At 55.7% G+C, this 16,288-nt stretch overlaps 1 protein-coding gene across 1 annotated transcript in view; it reads left to right on the forward strand.

The window, feature by feature from the left end:
- The window catches only part of ppid (peptidylprolyl isomerase D), a 28,982-nt gene extending 12,694 nt beyond the window's left edge, over window positions 1-16,288 (forward strand). The window contains exons 4-10 of the mRNA XM_004086470.5: window positions 10,271-10,459; window positions 12,413-12,535; window positions 12,984-13,090; window positions 14,524-14,662; window positions 14,891-14,977; window positions 15,082-15,124; window positions 15,947-16,288. Coding sequence (XP_004086518.1) covers window positions 10,271-10,459; window positions 12,413-12,535; window positions 12,984-13,090; window positions 14,524-14,662; window positions 14,891-14,977; window positions 15,082-15,124; window positions 15,947-16,035 — 777 coding nt within the window. The 3' untranslated portion in view covers window positions 16,036-16,288. The remainder of the gene's footprint in view (window positions 1-10,270; window positions 10,460-12,412; window positions 12,536-12,983; window positions 13,091-14,523; window positions 14,663-14,890; window positions 14,978-15,081; window positions 15,125-15,946) is intronic.

A 16,288-nucleotide genomic window follows, 5' to 3' on the forward strand; every position in this document is an offset into this window, starting at 1 on the left:
GCAGAGAGGGCAACAGAGAGGGCAGCAGTGAGGGCAGCAGAGAGGGCAGCAGAGAGGGCAACAGTGAGGGCAACAGTGAGGGCAGCAGAGAGAGCAGCAGAGAGGGCAACAGTGAGGGCAACAGTGAGGGCAGCAGAGAGGGCAGCAGAGAGGGCAACAGAGAGGGCAGCAGTGAGGGCAGCAGAGAGGGCAGCAGAGAGGGCAGCAGTGAGGGCAGCAGAGAGGGCAGCAGTGAGGGCAGCAGAGAGGGCAACAGAGAGGGCAGCAGTGAGGGCAGCAGAGAGGGCAGCAGTGAGGGCAGCAGAGAGAGCAGCAGAGAGGGCAACAGTGAGGGCAACAGTGAGGGCAGCAGAGAGAGCAGCAGAGAGGGCAACAGAGAGGGCAGCAGTGAGGGCAGCAGAGAGGGCAGCAGAGAGGGCAGCAATGAGGGCAGCAGTGAGGGCAGCAGAGAGGGCAGCAGAGAGGGCAGCAATGAGGGCAGCAGTGAGGGCAACAGAGAGGGCAGCAGAGAGAGCAGCAGAGAGGGCAACAGTGAGGGCAGCAGAGAGGGCAGCAGAGAGGGCAGCAATGAGGGCAGCAGTGAGGGCAGCAGAGAGGGCAACAGTGAGGGCAGCAATGAGGGCAGCAGTGAGGGCAGCAGAGAGGGCAGCAGTGAGGGCAGCAGTGAGGGCAGCAGTGAGGGCAACAGTGAGGGCAGCAGTGAGGGCAACAGAGAGGGCAGCAGTGAGGGCAACAGTGAGGGCAGCAGAGAGAGCAGCAGAGAGGGCAGCAGAGAGGGCAGCAATGAGGGCAGCAGTGAGGGCAGCAGAGAGGGCAACAGTGAGGGCAGCAATGAGGGCAGCAGTGAGGGCAGCAGAGAGGGCAGCAGTGAGGGCAGCAGTGAGGGCAGCAGTGAGGGCAACAGTGAGGGCAGCAGTGAGGGCAACAGAGAGGGCAGCAGTGAGGGCAACAGTGAGGGCAGCAGAGAGAGCAGCAGAGAGGGCAACAGTGAGGGCAACAGTGAGGGCAACAGTGAGGGCAGCAGAGAGGGCAGCAGAGAGGGCAACAGAGAGGGCAGCAGTGAGGGCAGCAGAGAGAGCAGCAGAGAGGGCAACAGTGAGGGCAACAGTGAGGGCAGCAGAGAGGGCAGCAGAGAGGGCAACAGAGAGGGCAGCAGTGAGGGCAGCAGAGAGGGCAGCAGTGAGGGCAGCAGTGAGGGCAGCAGAGAGAGCAGCAGAGAGGGCAACAGAGAGAGCAGCAGAGAGGGCAACAGTGAGGGCAACAGTGAGGGCAGCAGAGAGAGCAGCAGAGAGGGCAACAGTGAGGGCAACAGTGAGGGCAGCAGAGAGGGCAACAGAGAGGGCAGCAGTGAGGGCAGCAGAGAGGGCAGCAGAGAGGGCAACAGTGAGGGCAACAGTGAGGGCAGCAGAGAGGGCAACAGAGAGGGCAGCAGTGAGGGCAGCAGAGAGGGCAGCAGAGAGGGCAACAGTGAGGGCAACAGTGAGGGCAGCAGAGAGAGCAGCAGAGAGGGCAACAGTGAGGGCAACAGTGAGGGCAGCAGAGAGGGCAGCAGAGAGGGCAACAGAGAGGGCAGCAGTGAGGGCAGCAGAGAGGGCAGCAGAGAGGGCAGCAGTGAGGGCAGCAGAGAGGGCAGCAGTGAGGGCAGCAGAGAGGGCAACAGTGAGGGCAGCAGTGAGGGCAGCAGAGAGGGCAGCAATGAGGGCAGCAGTGAGGGCAGCAGAGAGAGCAGCAGAGAGGGCAACAGTGAGGGCAACAGTGAGGGCAGCAGAGAGGGCAACAGAGAGGGCAACAGTGAGGGCAGCAGAGAGAGCAGCAGAGAGGGCAACAGAAAGGGCAACAGTGAGGGCAGCAGAGAGGGCAGCAGAGAGGGCAACAGAGAGGGCAGCAGTGAGGGCAGCAGAGAGGGCAGCAGAGAGGGCAGCAGTGAGGGCAACAGTGAGGGCAGCAGAGAGAGCAGCAGAGAGGGCAACAGTGAGGGCAACAGTGAGGGCAGCAGAGAGGGCAACAGAGAGGGCAGCAGAGAGGGCAGCAGAGAGGGCAACAGAGAGGGCAGCAGTGAGGGCAGCAGAGAGGGCAGCAGAGAGGGCAACAGTGAGGGCAACAGTGAGGGCAGCAGAGAGAGCAGCAGAGAGGGCAACAGTGAGGGCAACAGTGAGGGCAGCAGAGAGGGCAGCAGAGAGGGCAACAGAGAGGGCAGCAGTGAGGGCAGCAGAGAGGGCAACAGTGAGGGCAGCAGAGAGGGCAGCAGAGAGGGCAGCAGTGAGGGCAACAGTGAGGGCAGCAGTGAGGGCAACAGAGAGGGCAGCAGTGAGGGCAGCAGAGAGGGCAACAGTGAGGGCAGCAGAGAGGGCAGCAGAGAGGGCAGCAGAGAGGGCAGCAGAGAGGGCAGCAGAGAGGGCAGCAGAGAGGGCAGCAGAGAGGGCAACAGTGAGGGCAGCAGAGAGGGCAACAGAGAGGGCAGCAGTGAGGGCAACAGTGAGGGCAGCAGAGAGGGCAGCAGTGAGGGCAACAGTGAGGGCAGCAGTGAGGGCAGCAGAGAGGGCAGCAGAGAGGGCAGCAGAGAGGGCAACAGAGAGGGCAGCAGAGAGGGCAGCAGAGAGGGCAACAGAGAGGGCAGCAGAGAGGGCAGCAGAGAGGGCAACAGTGAGGGCAGCAGAGAGGGCAACAGAGAGGGCAGCAGTGAGGGCAGCAGAGAGGGCAACAGAGAGGGCAGCAGTGAGGGCAGCAGAGAGGGCAACAGAGAGGGCAGCAGTGAGGGCAGCAGAGAGGGCAACAGTGAGGGCAGCAGAGAGGGCAACAGAGAGGGCAGCAGTGAGGGCAGCAGAGAGGGCAACAGTGAGGGCAGCAGAGAGGGCAGCAGTGAGGGCAGCAGTGAGGGCAGCAGAGAGGGCAGCAATGAGGGCAACAGTGAGGGCAACAGTGAGGGCAGCAGAGAGGGCAACAGAGAGGGCAACAGTGAGGGCAGCAGAGAGGGCAGCAGAGAGGGCAACAGAGAGGGCAGCAGTGAGGGCAGCAGAGAGGGCAGCAGAGAGGGCAGCAGTGAGGGCAACAGTGAGGGCAGCAGAGAGAGCAGCAGAGAGGGCAACAGTGAGGGCAACAGTGAGGGCAGCAGAGAGGGCAACAGAGAGGGCAACAGAGAGAGCAGCAGAGAGGGCAGCAGAGAGGGCAACAGAGAGGGCAGCAGTGAGGGCAGCAGAGAGGGCAGCAGAGAGGGCAACAGTGAGGGCAACAGTGAGGGCAGCAGAGAGAGCAGCAGAGAGGGCAACAGTGAGGGCAACAGTGAGGGCAGCAGAGAGGGCAGCAGAGAGGGCAACAGAGAGGGCAGCAGTGAGGGCAGCAGAGAGGGCAGCAGAGAGGGCAGCAGTGAGGGCAGCAGAGAGGGCAGCAGTGAGGGCAGCAGAGAGGGCAACAGAGAGGGCAGCAGTGAGGGCAGCAGAGAGGGCAGCAGTGAGGGCAGCAGAGAGAGCAGCAGAGAGGGCAACAGTGAGGGCAACAGTGAGGGCAGCAGAGAGAGCAGCAGAGAGGGCAACAGAGAGGGCAGCAGTGAGGGCAGCAGAGAGGGCAGCAGAGAGGGCAGCAATGAGGGCAGCAGTGAGGGCAGCAGAGAGGGCAGCAGAGAGGGCAGCAATGAGGGCAGCAGTGAGGGCAACAGAGAGGGCAGCAGAGAGAGCAGCAGAGAGGGCAACAGTGAGGGCAGCAGAGAGGGCAGCAGAGAGGGCAGCAATGAGGGCAGCAGTGAGGGCAGCAGAGAGGGCAACAGTGAGGGCAGCAATGAGGGCAGCAGTGAGGGCAGCAGAGAGGGCAGCAGTGAGGGCAGCAGTGAGGGCAACAGTGAGGGCAGCAGTGAGGGCAACAGAGAGGGCAGCAGTGAGGGCAACAGTGAGGGCAGCAGAGAGAGCAGCAGAGAGGGCAACAGTGAGGGCAACAGTGAGGGCAACAGTGAGGGCAGCAGAGAGGGCAGCAGAGAGGGCAACAGAGAGGGCAGCAGTGAGGGCAGCAGAGAGAGCAGCAGAGAGGGCAACAGTGAGGGCAACAGTGAGGGCAGCAGAGAGGGCAGCAGAGAGGGCAACAGAGAGGGCAGCAGTGAGGGCAGCAGAGAGGGCAGCAGTGAGGGCAGCAGTGAGGGCAGCAGAGAGAGCAGCAGAGAGGGCAACAGAGAGAGCAGCAGAGAGGGCAACAGTGAGGGCAACAGTGAGGGCAGCAGAGAGAGCAGCAGAGAGGGCAACAGTGAGGGCAACAGTGAGGGCAGCAGAGAGGGCAACAGAGAGGGCAGCAGTGAGGGCAGCAGAGAGGGCAGCAGAGAGGGCAACAGTGAGGGCAACAGTGAGGGCAGCAGAGAGGGCAACAGAGAGGGCAGCAGTGAGGGCAGCAGAGAGGGCAACAGAGAGGGCAACAGTGAGGGCAACAGTGAGGGCAGCAGAGAGAGCAGCAGAGAGGGCAACAGTGAGGGCAGCAGAGAGGGCAGCAGAGAGGGCAACAGAGAGGGCAGCAGTGAGGGCAGCAGAGAGGGCAGCAGAGAGGGCAGCAGTGAGGGCAGCAGAGAGGGCAGCAGTGAGGGCAGCAGAGAGGGCAACAGTGAGGGCAGCAGTGAGGGCAGCAGAGAGGGCAGCAGTGAGGGCAGCAGTGAGGGCAGCAGTGAGGGCAACAGAGAGGGCAACAGAGAGGGCAGCAGTGAGGGCAGCAGAGAGGGCAGCAGAGAGGGCAGCAGAGAGGGCAACAGTGAGGGCAGCAGAGAGGGCAGCAGTGAGGGCAACAGAGAGGGCAGCAGAGAGGGCAACAGAGAGGGCAGCAGAGAGGGCAGCAGAGAGGGCAACAGAGAGGGCAGCAGAGAGGGCAACAGAGAGGGCAGCAGAGAGGGCAACAGAGAGGGCAGCAGAGAGGGCAGCAGAGAGGGCAACAGTGAGGGCAGCAGTGAGGGCAGCAGAGAGGGCAGCAATGAGGGCAGCAGTGAGGGCAGCAGAGAGAGCAGCAGAGAGGGCAACAGTGAGGGCAACAGTGAGGGCAGCAGAGAGGGCAACAGAGAGGGCAACAGTGAGGGCAGCAGAGAGAGCAGCAGAGAGGGCAACAGAAAGGGCAACAGTGAGGGCAGCAGAGAGGGCAGCAGAGAGGGCAACAGAGAGGGCAGCAGTGAGGGCAGCAGAGAGGGCAGCAGAGAGGGCAGCAGTGAGGGCAACAGTGAGGGCAGCAGAGAGAGCAGCAGAGAGGGCAACAGTGAGGGCAACAGTGAGGGCAGCAGAGAGGGCAACAGAGAGGGCAGCAGAGAGGGCAGCAGAGAGGGCAACAGAGAGGGCAGCAGTGAGGGCAGCAGAGAGGGCAGCAGAGAGGGCAACAGTGAGGGCAACAGTGAGGGCAGCAGAGAGGGCAGCAGAGAGGGCAGCAGAGAGGGCAACAGAGAGGGCAGCAGTGAGGGCAGCAGAGAGGGCAGCAGAGAGGGCAGCAGTGAGGGCAGCAGAGAGGGCAGCAGTGAGGGCAGCAGAGAGGGCAACAGAGAGGGCAGCAGTGAGGGCAGCAGAGAGGGCAGCAGTGAGGGCAGCAGAGAGAGCAGCAGAGAGGGCAACAGTGAGGGCAACAGTGAGGGCAGCAGAGAGAGCAGCAGAGAGGGCAACAGAGAGGGCAGCAGTGAGGGCAGCAGAGAGGGCAGCAGAGAGGGCAGCAATGAGGGCAGCAGTGAGGGCAGCAGAGAGGGCAGCAGAGAGGGCAGCAATGAGGGCAGCAGTGAGGGCAACAGAGAGGGCAGCAGAGAGGGCAACAGTGAGGGCAGCAGAGAGGGCAGCAGAGAGGGCAGCAATGAGGGCAGCAGTGAGGGCAGCAGAGAGGGCAACAGTGAGGGCAGCAATGAGGGCAGCAGTGAGGGCAGCAGAGAGGGCAGCAGTGAGGGCAGCAGTGAGGGCAGCAGTGAGGGCAACAGTGAGGGCAGCAGTGAGGGCAACAGAGAGGGCAGCAGTGAGGGCAACAGTGAGGGCAGCAGAGAGAGCAGCAGAGAGGGCAACAGTGAGGGCAACAGTGAGGGCAACAGTGAGGGCAGCAGAGAGGGCAGCAGAGAGGGCAACAGAGAGGGCAGCAGTGAGGGCAGCAGAGAGAGCAGCAGAGAGGGCAACAGTGAGGGCAACAGTGAGGGCAGCAGAGAGGGCAGCAGAGAGGGCAACAGAGAGGGCAGCAGTGAGGGCAGCAGAGAGGGCAGCAGTGAGGGCAGCAGTGAGGGCAGCAGAGAGAGCAGCAGAGAGGGCAACAGAGAGAGCAGCAGAGAGGGCAACAGTGAGGGCAACAGTGAGGGCAGCAGAGAGAGCAGCAGAGAGGGCAACAGTGAGGGCAACAGTGAGGGCAGCAGAGAGGGCAACAGAGAGGGCAGCAGTGAGGGCAGCAGAGAGGGCAGCAGAGAGGGCAACAGTGAGGGCAACAGTGAGGGCAGCAGAGAGGGCAACAGAGAGGGCAGCAGTGAGGGCAGCAGAGAGGGCAACAGAGAGGGCAACAGTGAGGGCAACAGTGAGGGCAGCAGAGAGAGCAGCAGAGAGGGCAACAGTGAGGGCAGCAGAGAGGGCAGCAGAGAGGGCAACAGAGAGGGCAGCAGTGAGGGCAGCAGAGAGGGCAGCAGAGAGGGCAGCAGTGAGGGCAGCAGAGAGGGCAGCAGTGAGGGCAGCAGAGAGGGCAACAGTGAGGGCAGCAGTGAGGGCAGCAGAGAGGGCAGCAGTGAGGGCAGCAGTGAGGGCAGCAGTGAGGGCAACAGAGAGGGCAACAGAGAGGGCAGCAGTGAGGGCAACAGAGAGGGCAGCAGAGAGGGCAGCAGAGAGGGCAACAGTGAGGGCAGCAGAGAGGGCAGCAGTGAGGGCAACAGAGAGGGCAGCAGAGAGGGCAACAGAGAGGGCAGCAGAGAGGGCAGCAGAGAGGGCAACAGAGAGGGCAGCAGAGAGGGCAACAGAGAGGGCAGCAGAGAGGGCAACAGAGAGGGCAGCAGAGAGGGCAGCAGAGAGGGCAACAGTGAGGGCAGCAGTGAGGGCAGCAGAGAGGGCAGCAATGAGGGCAGCAGTGAGGGCAGCAGAGAGAGCAGCAGAGAGGGCAACAGTGAGGGCAACAGTGAGGGCAGCAGAGAGGGCAACAGAGAGGGCAACAGTGAGGGCAGCAGAGAGAGCAGCAGAGAGGGCAACAGAAAGGGCAACAGTGAGGGCAGCAGAGAGGGCAGCAGAGAGGGCAACAGAGAGGGCAGCAGTGAGGGCAGCAGAGAGGGCAGCAGAGAGGGCAGCAGTGAGGGCAACAGTGAGGGCAGCAGAGAGAGCAGCAGAGAGGGCAACAGTGAGGGCAACAGTGAGGGCAACAGAGAGGGCAGCAGAGAGGGCAGCAGAGAGGGCAACAGAGAGGGCAGCAGTGAGGGCAGCAGAGAGGGCAGCAGTGAGGGCAACAGAGAGGGCAGCAGTGAGGGCAGCAGAGAGGGCAGCAGTGAGGGCAGCAGAGAGAGCAGCAGAGAGGGCAACAGTGAGGGCAGCAGAGAGAGCAGCAGAGAGGGCAACAGAGAGGGCAGCAGTGAGGGCAGCAGAGAGGGCAGCAGAGAGGGCAGCAATGAGGGCAGCAGTGAGGGCAGCAGAGAGGGCAGCAGAGAGGGCAGCAATGAGGGCAGCAGTGAGGGCAACAGAGAGGGCAGCAGAGAGAGCAGCAGAGAGGGCAACAGTGAGGGCAGCAGAGAGGGCAGCAGAGAGGGCAGCAATGAGGGCAGCAGTGAGGGCAGCAGAGAGGGCAACAGTGAGGGCAGCAATGAGGGCAGCAGTGAGGGCAGCAGTGAGGGCAGCAGTGAGGGCAGCAGTGAGGGCAACAGTGAGGGCAGCAGTGAGGGCAACAGAGAGGGCAGCAGTGAGGGCAACAGAGAGGGCAGCAGTGAGGGCAACAGTGAGGGCAGCAGTGAGGGCAGCAGTGAGGGCAGCAGTGAGGGCAGCAGTGAGGGCAACAGTGAGGGCAGCAGTGAGGGCAACAGTGAGGGCAGCAATGAGGGCAGCAGTGAGGGCAGCAGAGAGGGCAGCAGTGAGGGCAGCAGTGAGGGCAGCAGTGAGGGCAACAGTGAGGGCAGCAGTGAGGGCAACAGAGAGGGCAGCAGTGAGGGCAGCAGAGAGGGCAGCAGTGAGGGCAACAGTGAGGGCAGCAGTGAGGGCAACAGAGAGGGCAACAGAGAGGGCAGCAGTGAGGGCAACAGTGAGGGCAGCAGTGAGGGCAGCAGTGAGGGCAACAGTGAGGGCAACAGTGAGGGCAGCAGTGAGGGCAACAGTGAGGGCAGCAGTGAGGGCAGCAGTGAGGGCAGCAGAGAGGGCAGCAGTGAGGGCAACAGTGAGGGCAACAGTGAGGACAGCAGAGAGGGCAACAGAGAGGGCAGCAGAGAGGGCAACAGAGAGGGCAGCAGAGAGGGCAACAGTGAGGGCAACAGTGAGGACAGCAGAGAGGGCAACAGAGAGGGCAGCAGAGAGGGCAGCAGAGAGGGCAGCAGTGAGGGCAGCAATGAGGGCAGCAATGAGGGCAGCAGAGAGGGCAGCAGTGAGGGCAGCAGAGAGGGCAGCAGAGAGGGCAACAGTGAGGGCAACAGTGAGGGCAACAGTGAGGTCAACAGAGAGGGCAGCAGTGAGGGCAGCAGTGAGGGCAGCAGAGAGGGCAGCAGTGAGGGCAGCAGAGAGGGCAGCAGTGAGGGCAACAGAGAGGGCAACAGTGAGGGCAACAGTGAGGGCAGCAGAGAGAGCAGCAGAGAGGGCAACAGTGAGGGCAACAGTGAGGGCAGCAGAGAGGGCAACAGAGAGGGCAGCAGTGAGGGCAGCAGAGAGGGCAGCAGAGAGGGCAACAGTGAGGGCAACAGTGAGGGCAGCAGAGAGGGCAACAGAGAGGGCAGCAGTGAGGGCAGCAGAGAGGGCAGCAGAGAGGGCAACAGTGAGGGCAACAGTGAGGGCAGCAGAGAGAGCAGCAGAGAGGGCAACAGTGAGGGCAACAGTGAGGGCAGCAGTGAGGGCAGCAGTGAGGGCAGCAGTGAGGGCAGCAGTGAGGGCAACAGTGAGGGCAGCAGTGAGGGCAACAGAGAGGGCAGCAGTGAGGGCAACAGAGAGGGCAGCAGTGAGGGCAACAGTGAGGGCAGCAGTGAGGGCAGCAGTGAGGGCAGCAGAGAGGGCAGCAGAGAGGGCAGCAGAGAGGGCAGCAGCGTCATCCTGTCTATTTTCCAGACATATTAATGTCCTCATTAGTGAAGCTAATGTCATGATTGTCTGCACCGTCATGTTTTCCAGGAAGCAACCTACGGGAGTTTGACAGATTTACGTCATTGTATATTGATCACATTTTCCAAAATCAATCAGCAAGAATTGGATTTCTACCCACTATTAGATTTTGTAGGGACCCATTGTTACATCATTTCTGGTCGTCGTGAAAAAAAGCAAATGTCTGCAGCTCGTGCAGAGTTCAACCTTCTGAGCAGGTAGAAAGATGAAGCTCTGAACATCAGTTTTCATGTCTCTACTGGCTTACTACTCTACTTTTGGACACACTTCACTTTTATTACTAGTAAAGAACTGCGTTACTGTCCTGGAGCTGTTTAGACCTGTTTCTGGAGCTTCCTCCTTTAGGATTTTATCTGCTGTGGAGGTCAGTGGGACAGACTCAGACTGTTTTTATTTAGCTCTAACCAGGCCTGCACAGTAAATCGCAAATATGCATATCATGCATATACCTGCAATACGCATAGCGCAAAATACAGCAAAAATTGCGATAAATGCTTCCCCTAAATGTGCTAAGACAATTTTTTACGAATAAAAATAATTTCATTGATGCACTTGACCAATCAGATGGAGCCCTTCATGTTGGATGGTTGCCTCTCATAGACTAGTGTCATTTGTGGTATAATTTAAGTTATGTTGACTCTTATTTAAATGTAACTGTTGCAGCTAAATGGAAATGAGACTTTGAACTGTTTGTTCATGTATAGCAAGTTATATCGTCATGGCAACATAGATCACTAATATGGCAGATCACTTGATTTCCTCATATGGTGCAGCCCTAGCTTTAACCCTGTTATGCCATTGATCCCAATGAATCTTTTATTAATATTCTGATTTTTGTATGGATTTCTTCTTCTAATGTTCATGATGATGATTGTAGAAATGTGACAGTTCACTTGGGTTGTTATTCTGATGCAGTAATGTGTGTTTGTTATTAGGTGAGAAGATTCATTCCAGCTTTAGGATTCAGAGGGTGTGGTATTAAAAGGATGCATGGCTGTCTACAGGCGTCTGCTTTGTGTTTTCTCCTGCTGCAGCACGACAAAGTGGGTCTACTGAGCATGGCCAACGCGGGGCCCAACACCAACGGCTCCCAGTTCTTCATCACTACGGTGGCCACGCCGCACCTGGATGGAAAACACGTGGTGTTCGGACAGGTGCTGAAGGGAATGGGAGTGGTTAAAACGCTGGAAGCTGTTGAGACCGAGGAAGATGCTCCCGTCAAGGTGAGCTGATGAACACAATTCAGAATCTTCACCACATCATTTATTACTTTGGACAGTCTTCAATGTTTTGAAAAATAAAGGCCGGTCTTTTTCCGTTTCCCATCAAACACAGTATTCCACAGGAGGAGCTTAGATGCTGCAGAACTCTGGGAAAAGTACTTTCAGCAGTTTGTGATTCTGAAGTGGGAGGGGTTTCTGACACTGCTGGCCCCTCCCATCAGATATGTGAGGCCAATGACTGTATAAGAAAACTGGACTGAGTCCCCCAGCGTCCTAACAGGAAGTACCTGCTGGCTCCAGGAATCCCATAGACCTCTGGAGAGAAATAAACAGCTGTTAGATATTCTATTGGTCAGAAGAAGCGTTCTGGATTCTTTCTGATACCTTTGTAAACATGTTCTTATTAACCCTCATTTTTTCTGTAATGCATTTATTCAGGTTATAAACTGACCGATCAGACGCCTGAATAGTGTGTGGCCTCACTACGAATGTTGGAAACGTGTGATTGACAGGTTTTGTGTGGTAGGAGTGTAGACTTCTAACAAACTCACCCCTGATATGCCAGAGTGGTTGCCATAGAGATGGTGACTCAAGCCTAGATCAATCACGGCTTACTGATCTAGTCTGGCTCCTAGTTATGAGCAAATGGCAACTGAATGGACTTCAATTTGTTGGATCTGGTAGTTAGTCATCTTCTACGGATGATGTCACGCTCACTCGGTCCAGTGTGAGCCTCGCCATCTTTAGCCAGGTCCGGCTTTCAGGTCCTTCAGGTTTGGACTGTTCTTTCAGTTGGTTCTTTGCGATTTGGACCGCTGTCAGTTTGTCAGTCACACACACGGTTCTGGAACTCTGCTCCAGCTCTCAACATTCGTATGGTCAAGGCCCCCCCCCCCCATCACCATGGTAACCAGTGATTAGTTAGGAATGTAAACGTTTGTTGTGTTTATGCTGACTGGTTGGTTGTTTTTTTCTTTCTATTTTGCAGTTTGAGCTTAAATTGAGCTAAATAGTAAAGAAATGTGGGTTTTGAACATGCACTGATTGACTTCTTAGGTTCTTCTGTTATCAGACACGGTTGGTTTTTTTTCACATACCTGACATGTTTCGCCAGACGTCTTCTGTCTTCATCCCGTACCGGTATGTTAAAAAAAACACACAACCCTTGTCTGATAACAGAAGAACCTAAGAAGTCAGTTAATAATACAGGCACTATGGACGGTATTGAACTAACGTGCATTGATGCGCAGCAGAGCTGAGTTTGGGGGTCGGACATCTTCCTCTAGGCCTCTTTCCTGGTAGCTCTAACCTTCCCAACATCATCGCCGTTCCTCCTCTCAACGTGTCCAAACCATCCCCGTCTGCTTCCCATGACGCTCTTTAGTCACACATCACACCTGAAACCTTCCTCCACCCACTGCACACGTCTCTTCAGGTGGATGAACTTTGGTCACTGACGGGATTTGTGCATCATTGCCAGATGCATTCTAGTGTTTGTCTTGCACCTCCATCACCCTTCTTTTCCCTCGAAGCTGCAACGCTCGATGAAGAACCGTGTGCTGCTGATTGATCAGAATGTCAGTGATGTTCAGCTGCCGCTCTGCTGTCTGCCCTCCTCTTCACACTGCAAACTGATGAGAAATTCAGCTGATGAAGAGCACAAAGCTGTTGTGTTCCTCTGCGTGGAAGTGGAACTATGTACTTCCCTGCTTCCTGTCTCGTCTTTATTCTTTGGTGAGATTCTGTCTTGGAAGGTCCAGTTGTTTTTTTCTGGTTTCTCAGAAAGCTACTACTTTTTTTTTAACAGTAACAAAAAAAGCAACTGTTGGCATTTCTGACAATCAGCTCCCACCCTTCCTCCATACTGACGCTGTTCCTGAACGCCACATTCCGATGACTGTCCCTGCCTGGACTCCCACAGGAATGTCTGAATCCAGGTTTCTGTCTGTGCAGCCTTGTGTCATCGCTGACTGTGGGGAGCACAAGGACGGCGACAGCTGGGGCGCCCCAGCGGGCGACGGCACGGGAGACGCCCACCCAGACTTCCCCGAGGACTCGGACGTGGACTTTAAAGACGTGAGTGTCACAGCGGGCTTTGATCTTCAAGGACTCTGCTTCCGTCTGGCAGATGGGATCAGACGGCGCTGAGAGGACCAGCACGCCACTTCTGGAAATGTTTGTCACTGACTGCACAATCAGGCAGCAGGGCAGATAAGAAGAGACTTTGGTGTGTTTTGGATTACATTTTCTGTGTTTGATGCTGCGAGTGCATTTAAATCAATTCAATGGCAGGTTTGCTGAATATTTGCTTTGATGTTATTGGAGTTTCTGTCTTGTTTTTCCACCGTCCTGTCCAGTAGACTTTCAGGGTTGTAATGATTTTTGTTTTTCTAACTTTGTCCCCCTAAGAAAGAACAATATTGCCTGAAGCTGTAGAAATAAACAGATTGAATCATGTATATTTTGAAAATGAAAAAGCCGATTTAAGCCCCTCCACTGTTGTTTAATCTTCTTCTCCTTTCAGGTTGACAAAGTTCTGTCAGTTGCTGAAGACGTGAAGAATATTGGAAACAGCCTTTTTAAGAACCAGGACTGGAAAGCTGCAGTCAACAAATATAGTAAAGCCCTTAGGTAAAGCACACTGAAGTCTGTGTGTGTGTGTGTGTGTGTGTGTGTGTGGGTGTGTGTGTGTGTGTGTGTGTGTGTGTGTGTGTGTGTGTGTGTGTGGTTGACTTTCAGACAGTCACGCTGACTTACAGGTGGGCATTTCAGATGCACACTTTCAAGGCAGCCGTGAAATGAGTGATAATCTGCCTAAAATGAAACGACTTTCAAACGCTGAGTCCAAAATCAGCTTGAAGAGCCACGCAGCAGTTAAGCATCGAGTGGACGGCCGGCTGGACGCTATCGCCTGCACCCTGTTCTTGGTCAACTAGATGTAAAGAACGGTGTTCACCCCTGCCTTTGTGTGTGATGTGGATGCAGGTTTCAGTCCCACCCAGTGATCAGAATGTTCTGTAGTGCCGTGCAGGTTTAAGGCATGATGCCCATGTTAGAAACTTGTCTGTGAGCTACACTGCTGGAAAGAGTTGAGCTGCTTTACTTCTCAATAGATGTATCTATGTGTTTTTTCAAAGCTGAGACAAAGCAGGGAAAGAGCCACCCACACGTCACTTTGTGTTTGTTGAAAACAAACCCTCACCTCTGTGTCCTGGATGTCTTCTCCTCGTTTCAGGGAGTCACTGAACCTTTTTGGGGGTTTGATCTCAAGGGTCCAAAAGGATCCAAGTGTTTGATAAATCTTGGATAAACATATTTGATGTAACCCGATTTTGGATGTAAACCCATTTCTTCCCCGTCTCAGCATGGACACTGCCAACAGGCCGTTGAGCAAGGCTTTTGTCTTTCTGTCTTTCTGACCAGCTTCATCATTGACACAAATTTTCCCAAGCATTTTCAAAAAAACACTCAAAAAAAACGTCCCACATGTTGCATGGACTCAGTGACTCAGCCCCTCCCACAGTATAGACAGCTGAATCAGGCTCAGGACACAGTGCAGGTTCTGGGCCCCACTGTTCTTCAATACGCTTATTTTTGGCACTCCCACTCTGTTTGCCTCATTTGGGATCAAACCTTCATGCTCAGTTATGCTAGCTTGTTCAGCTGATTTCTTTTTTTACATTGCTCAATTAGGACGTAGCATTACGCCTGCTCTGTGAGTGAAGTCTTGGGTTCTGACGGTTCTGTAAAGTTCTGTTGACACTTGACTTCTAGCATTTGTTTCCTTCTCTGAGTTTTTTCGCCTCTGCTTACAGTTTAACACATTTCCTCTTGTGGAATGAGTAAACTTTGATCGATCTCATCTTATTAAATCTTCACATCACAATATTCAAATTCCTTCTCATTCTGCTGTACTTTTTGATGACATCACATGGTGATCAGACATCCTGAGCTGCCTGTCGTGTATTCATCCTGTTGATAACCTGCTATTGGGGCTTCCTTTGCATTGTTCTTCTCCCATTTCCAGGTTGAAGCTCTAACAAAGGTTTCACTCACCTCCTCAGGTACCTGGAGGTGGGAGGAGATCACCTGGACAAGGAGAGCCAGAAGCTGGAAGCCACGATGCTCAGCTGCCACCTGAATACGGCTGCTTGTAAACTGAAGATGCAGCTGTGGCAGGAAGCTGTGGACAGCTGCAATGAGGTGACCGAGCACATGGCTCTTCTGCTTCTTCCTGCTGTAGTTTCCAACATTCATCTGTTAAGATAGAAGTCGAGAAAATGCAAAATTCAAGCTAACTAGTTCTGACGGTAAAACATTCCAACAGCTGGGGGGCGAGAGCTGACCGTATCAGCATCCACAGGCGCCTTCATGAAATGTTCCATGTTTATGTAAGCAGCTCAGAAGGATGACGTGTGATCTTGGTTCCAGGCTCTGGAGCTGAACCAGTCCAACCCCAAGGCTCTCTTCCGGCGGGCCCAGGCCTGGCAGGGGTTGAAGGAGAACGGCAAAGCCATGGTAACCTCATCGAAGCAGCCACTGATCAGACATTCAGCAGCTGAGCGGGAGCTGGTTCACACTAAGATCTAATAACAGCAGATTTCCTGATTCTCACCTGACAGGCGGATCTGAAGAAAGCTCAGGAAGTCGCTCCCGAAGACAAAGGTGAGGAATTAGAAAGACAAGAGGAAGAATGCTGGCTGCTGTCTGATTGGTGGGATGGACAGATGTCATGGTTTGTCATGTGCAGTATTATTCAACTGAGGATAAACATGTCTATGTAACATCCTGGACTGCACAGTGGTGCAGTGGTTAGCGCTCTGGGCTCACAGTAAGAAGGCCCCTGGTTCAAGGCCCCTGGGGGACCAGAACACCAACCGTTCTGTGTGGAGTTTGCGTGTTCTCCCCGTGCATGCGTGGGTTTTCTCTGGGGAATCCGGCTTCCTCCCACCGTCCAGAAACCTGCTGGTTACTCTAAATTGTCCTTAGGTGTGTATATGGGTGTGTGATTGTGACCCTGCGACAGACTGGCGACCTGTCCAGGGTGTCCACTGCCTTCACCCACGAGTGGCCGGGATAGGCTCCTCCCAGTGACCCTGAAAGGGAACAAACGGTCCAGGAGACGAATGAATGTCGGTTGCTGTTCATTGAAGTTGTGGTGGAGGCGGTCGGCTCTGAAGCAGCTGTTTCATGACGTGTGGGGGGGTGCAGTGACCAGCTTCCTGGTTTTGTCAGAGTTGCTGTGCTGACTGCAGCCCAGCTCCCTTTGAGTCCAGACGCTTTTCTCTTCCGGATATTTTAAGCTGTTTTATTAGCTGCAGGCTGGAGATAAGAGCTATCAGCACGCTTCCCGCTGACGCCGTCTGTTTTCCTTGAACCAAAGTCAGCGTGCAGAAAAATAGAGCAGGAGGGCAAACGGGGACTCCAGCACAGAGTCACGGGCAGAAAACAGCATTTGTTTGTGATAAAACGTGCTTCTGTTGACAGCCATCACCAACGAGATGAAGAAAGTCCACCTGAAGATCCAGGAGGAGAAGGAGAGGGAGAAGAAAATCTACGCCAAAATGTTTGCGTGAATCTCGGGGTCGGGGCTCAAACCCTGCAGCTTCTCTGAACTCGGCCGCTGGAGTCCCACGAGCGCGAGCCGGGATCACCTGGGGACGCACCTGTGCACGGCGGCGCTGTGCTGAGACCCGGCTGCATGCAACTGGAACACGTTTGGGTTTGTCTGATGCTCAACACTGGCCTGTTTCTGGAGTTTGATGTTTAGGAAAGTTCATGTTTTATTTATGCGTCTCACTGAGGTCAATAAACCAAAAGAAACATCAA

Source organism: Oryzias latipes, chromosome 10 (genome assembly GCF_053564925.1).
Source record: "Oryzias latipes strain Hd-rR chromosome 10, Olatipes_Hd-rR_3.1".
Taxonomy (NCBI): Eukaryota; Metazoa; Chordata; class Actinopteri; order Beloniformes; family Adrianichthyidae; genus Oryzias; species Oryzias latipes.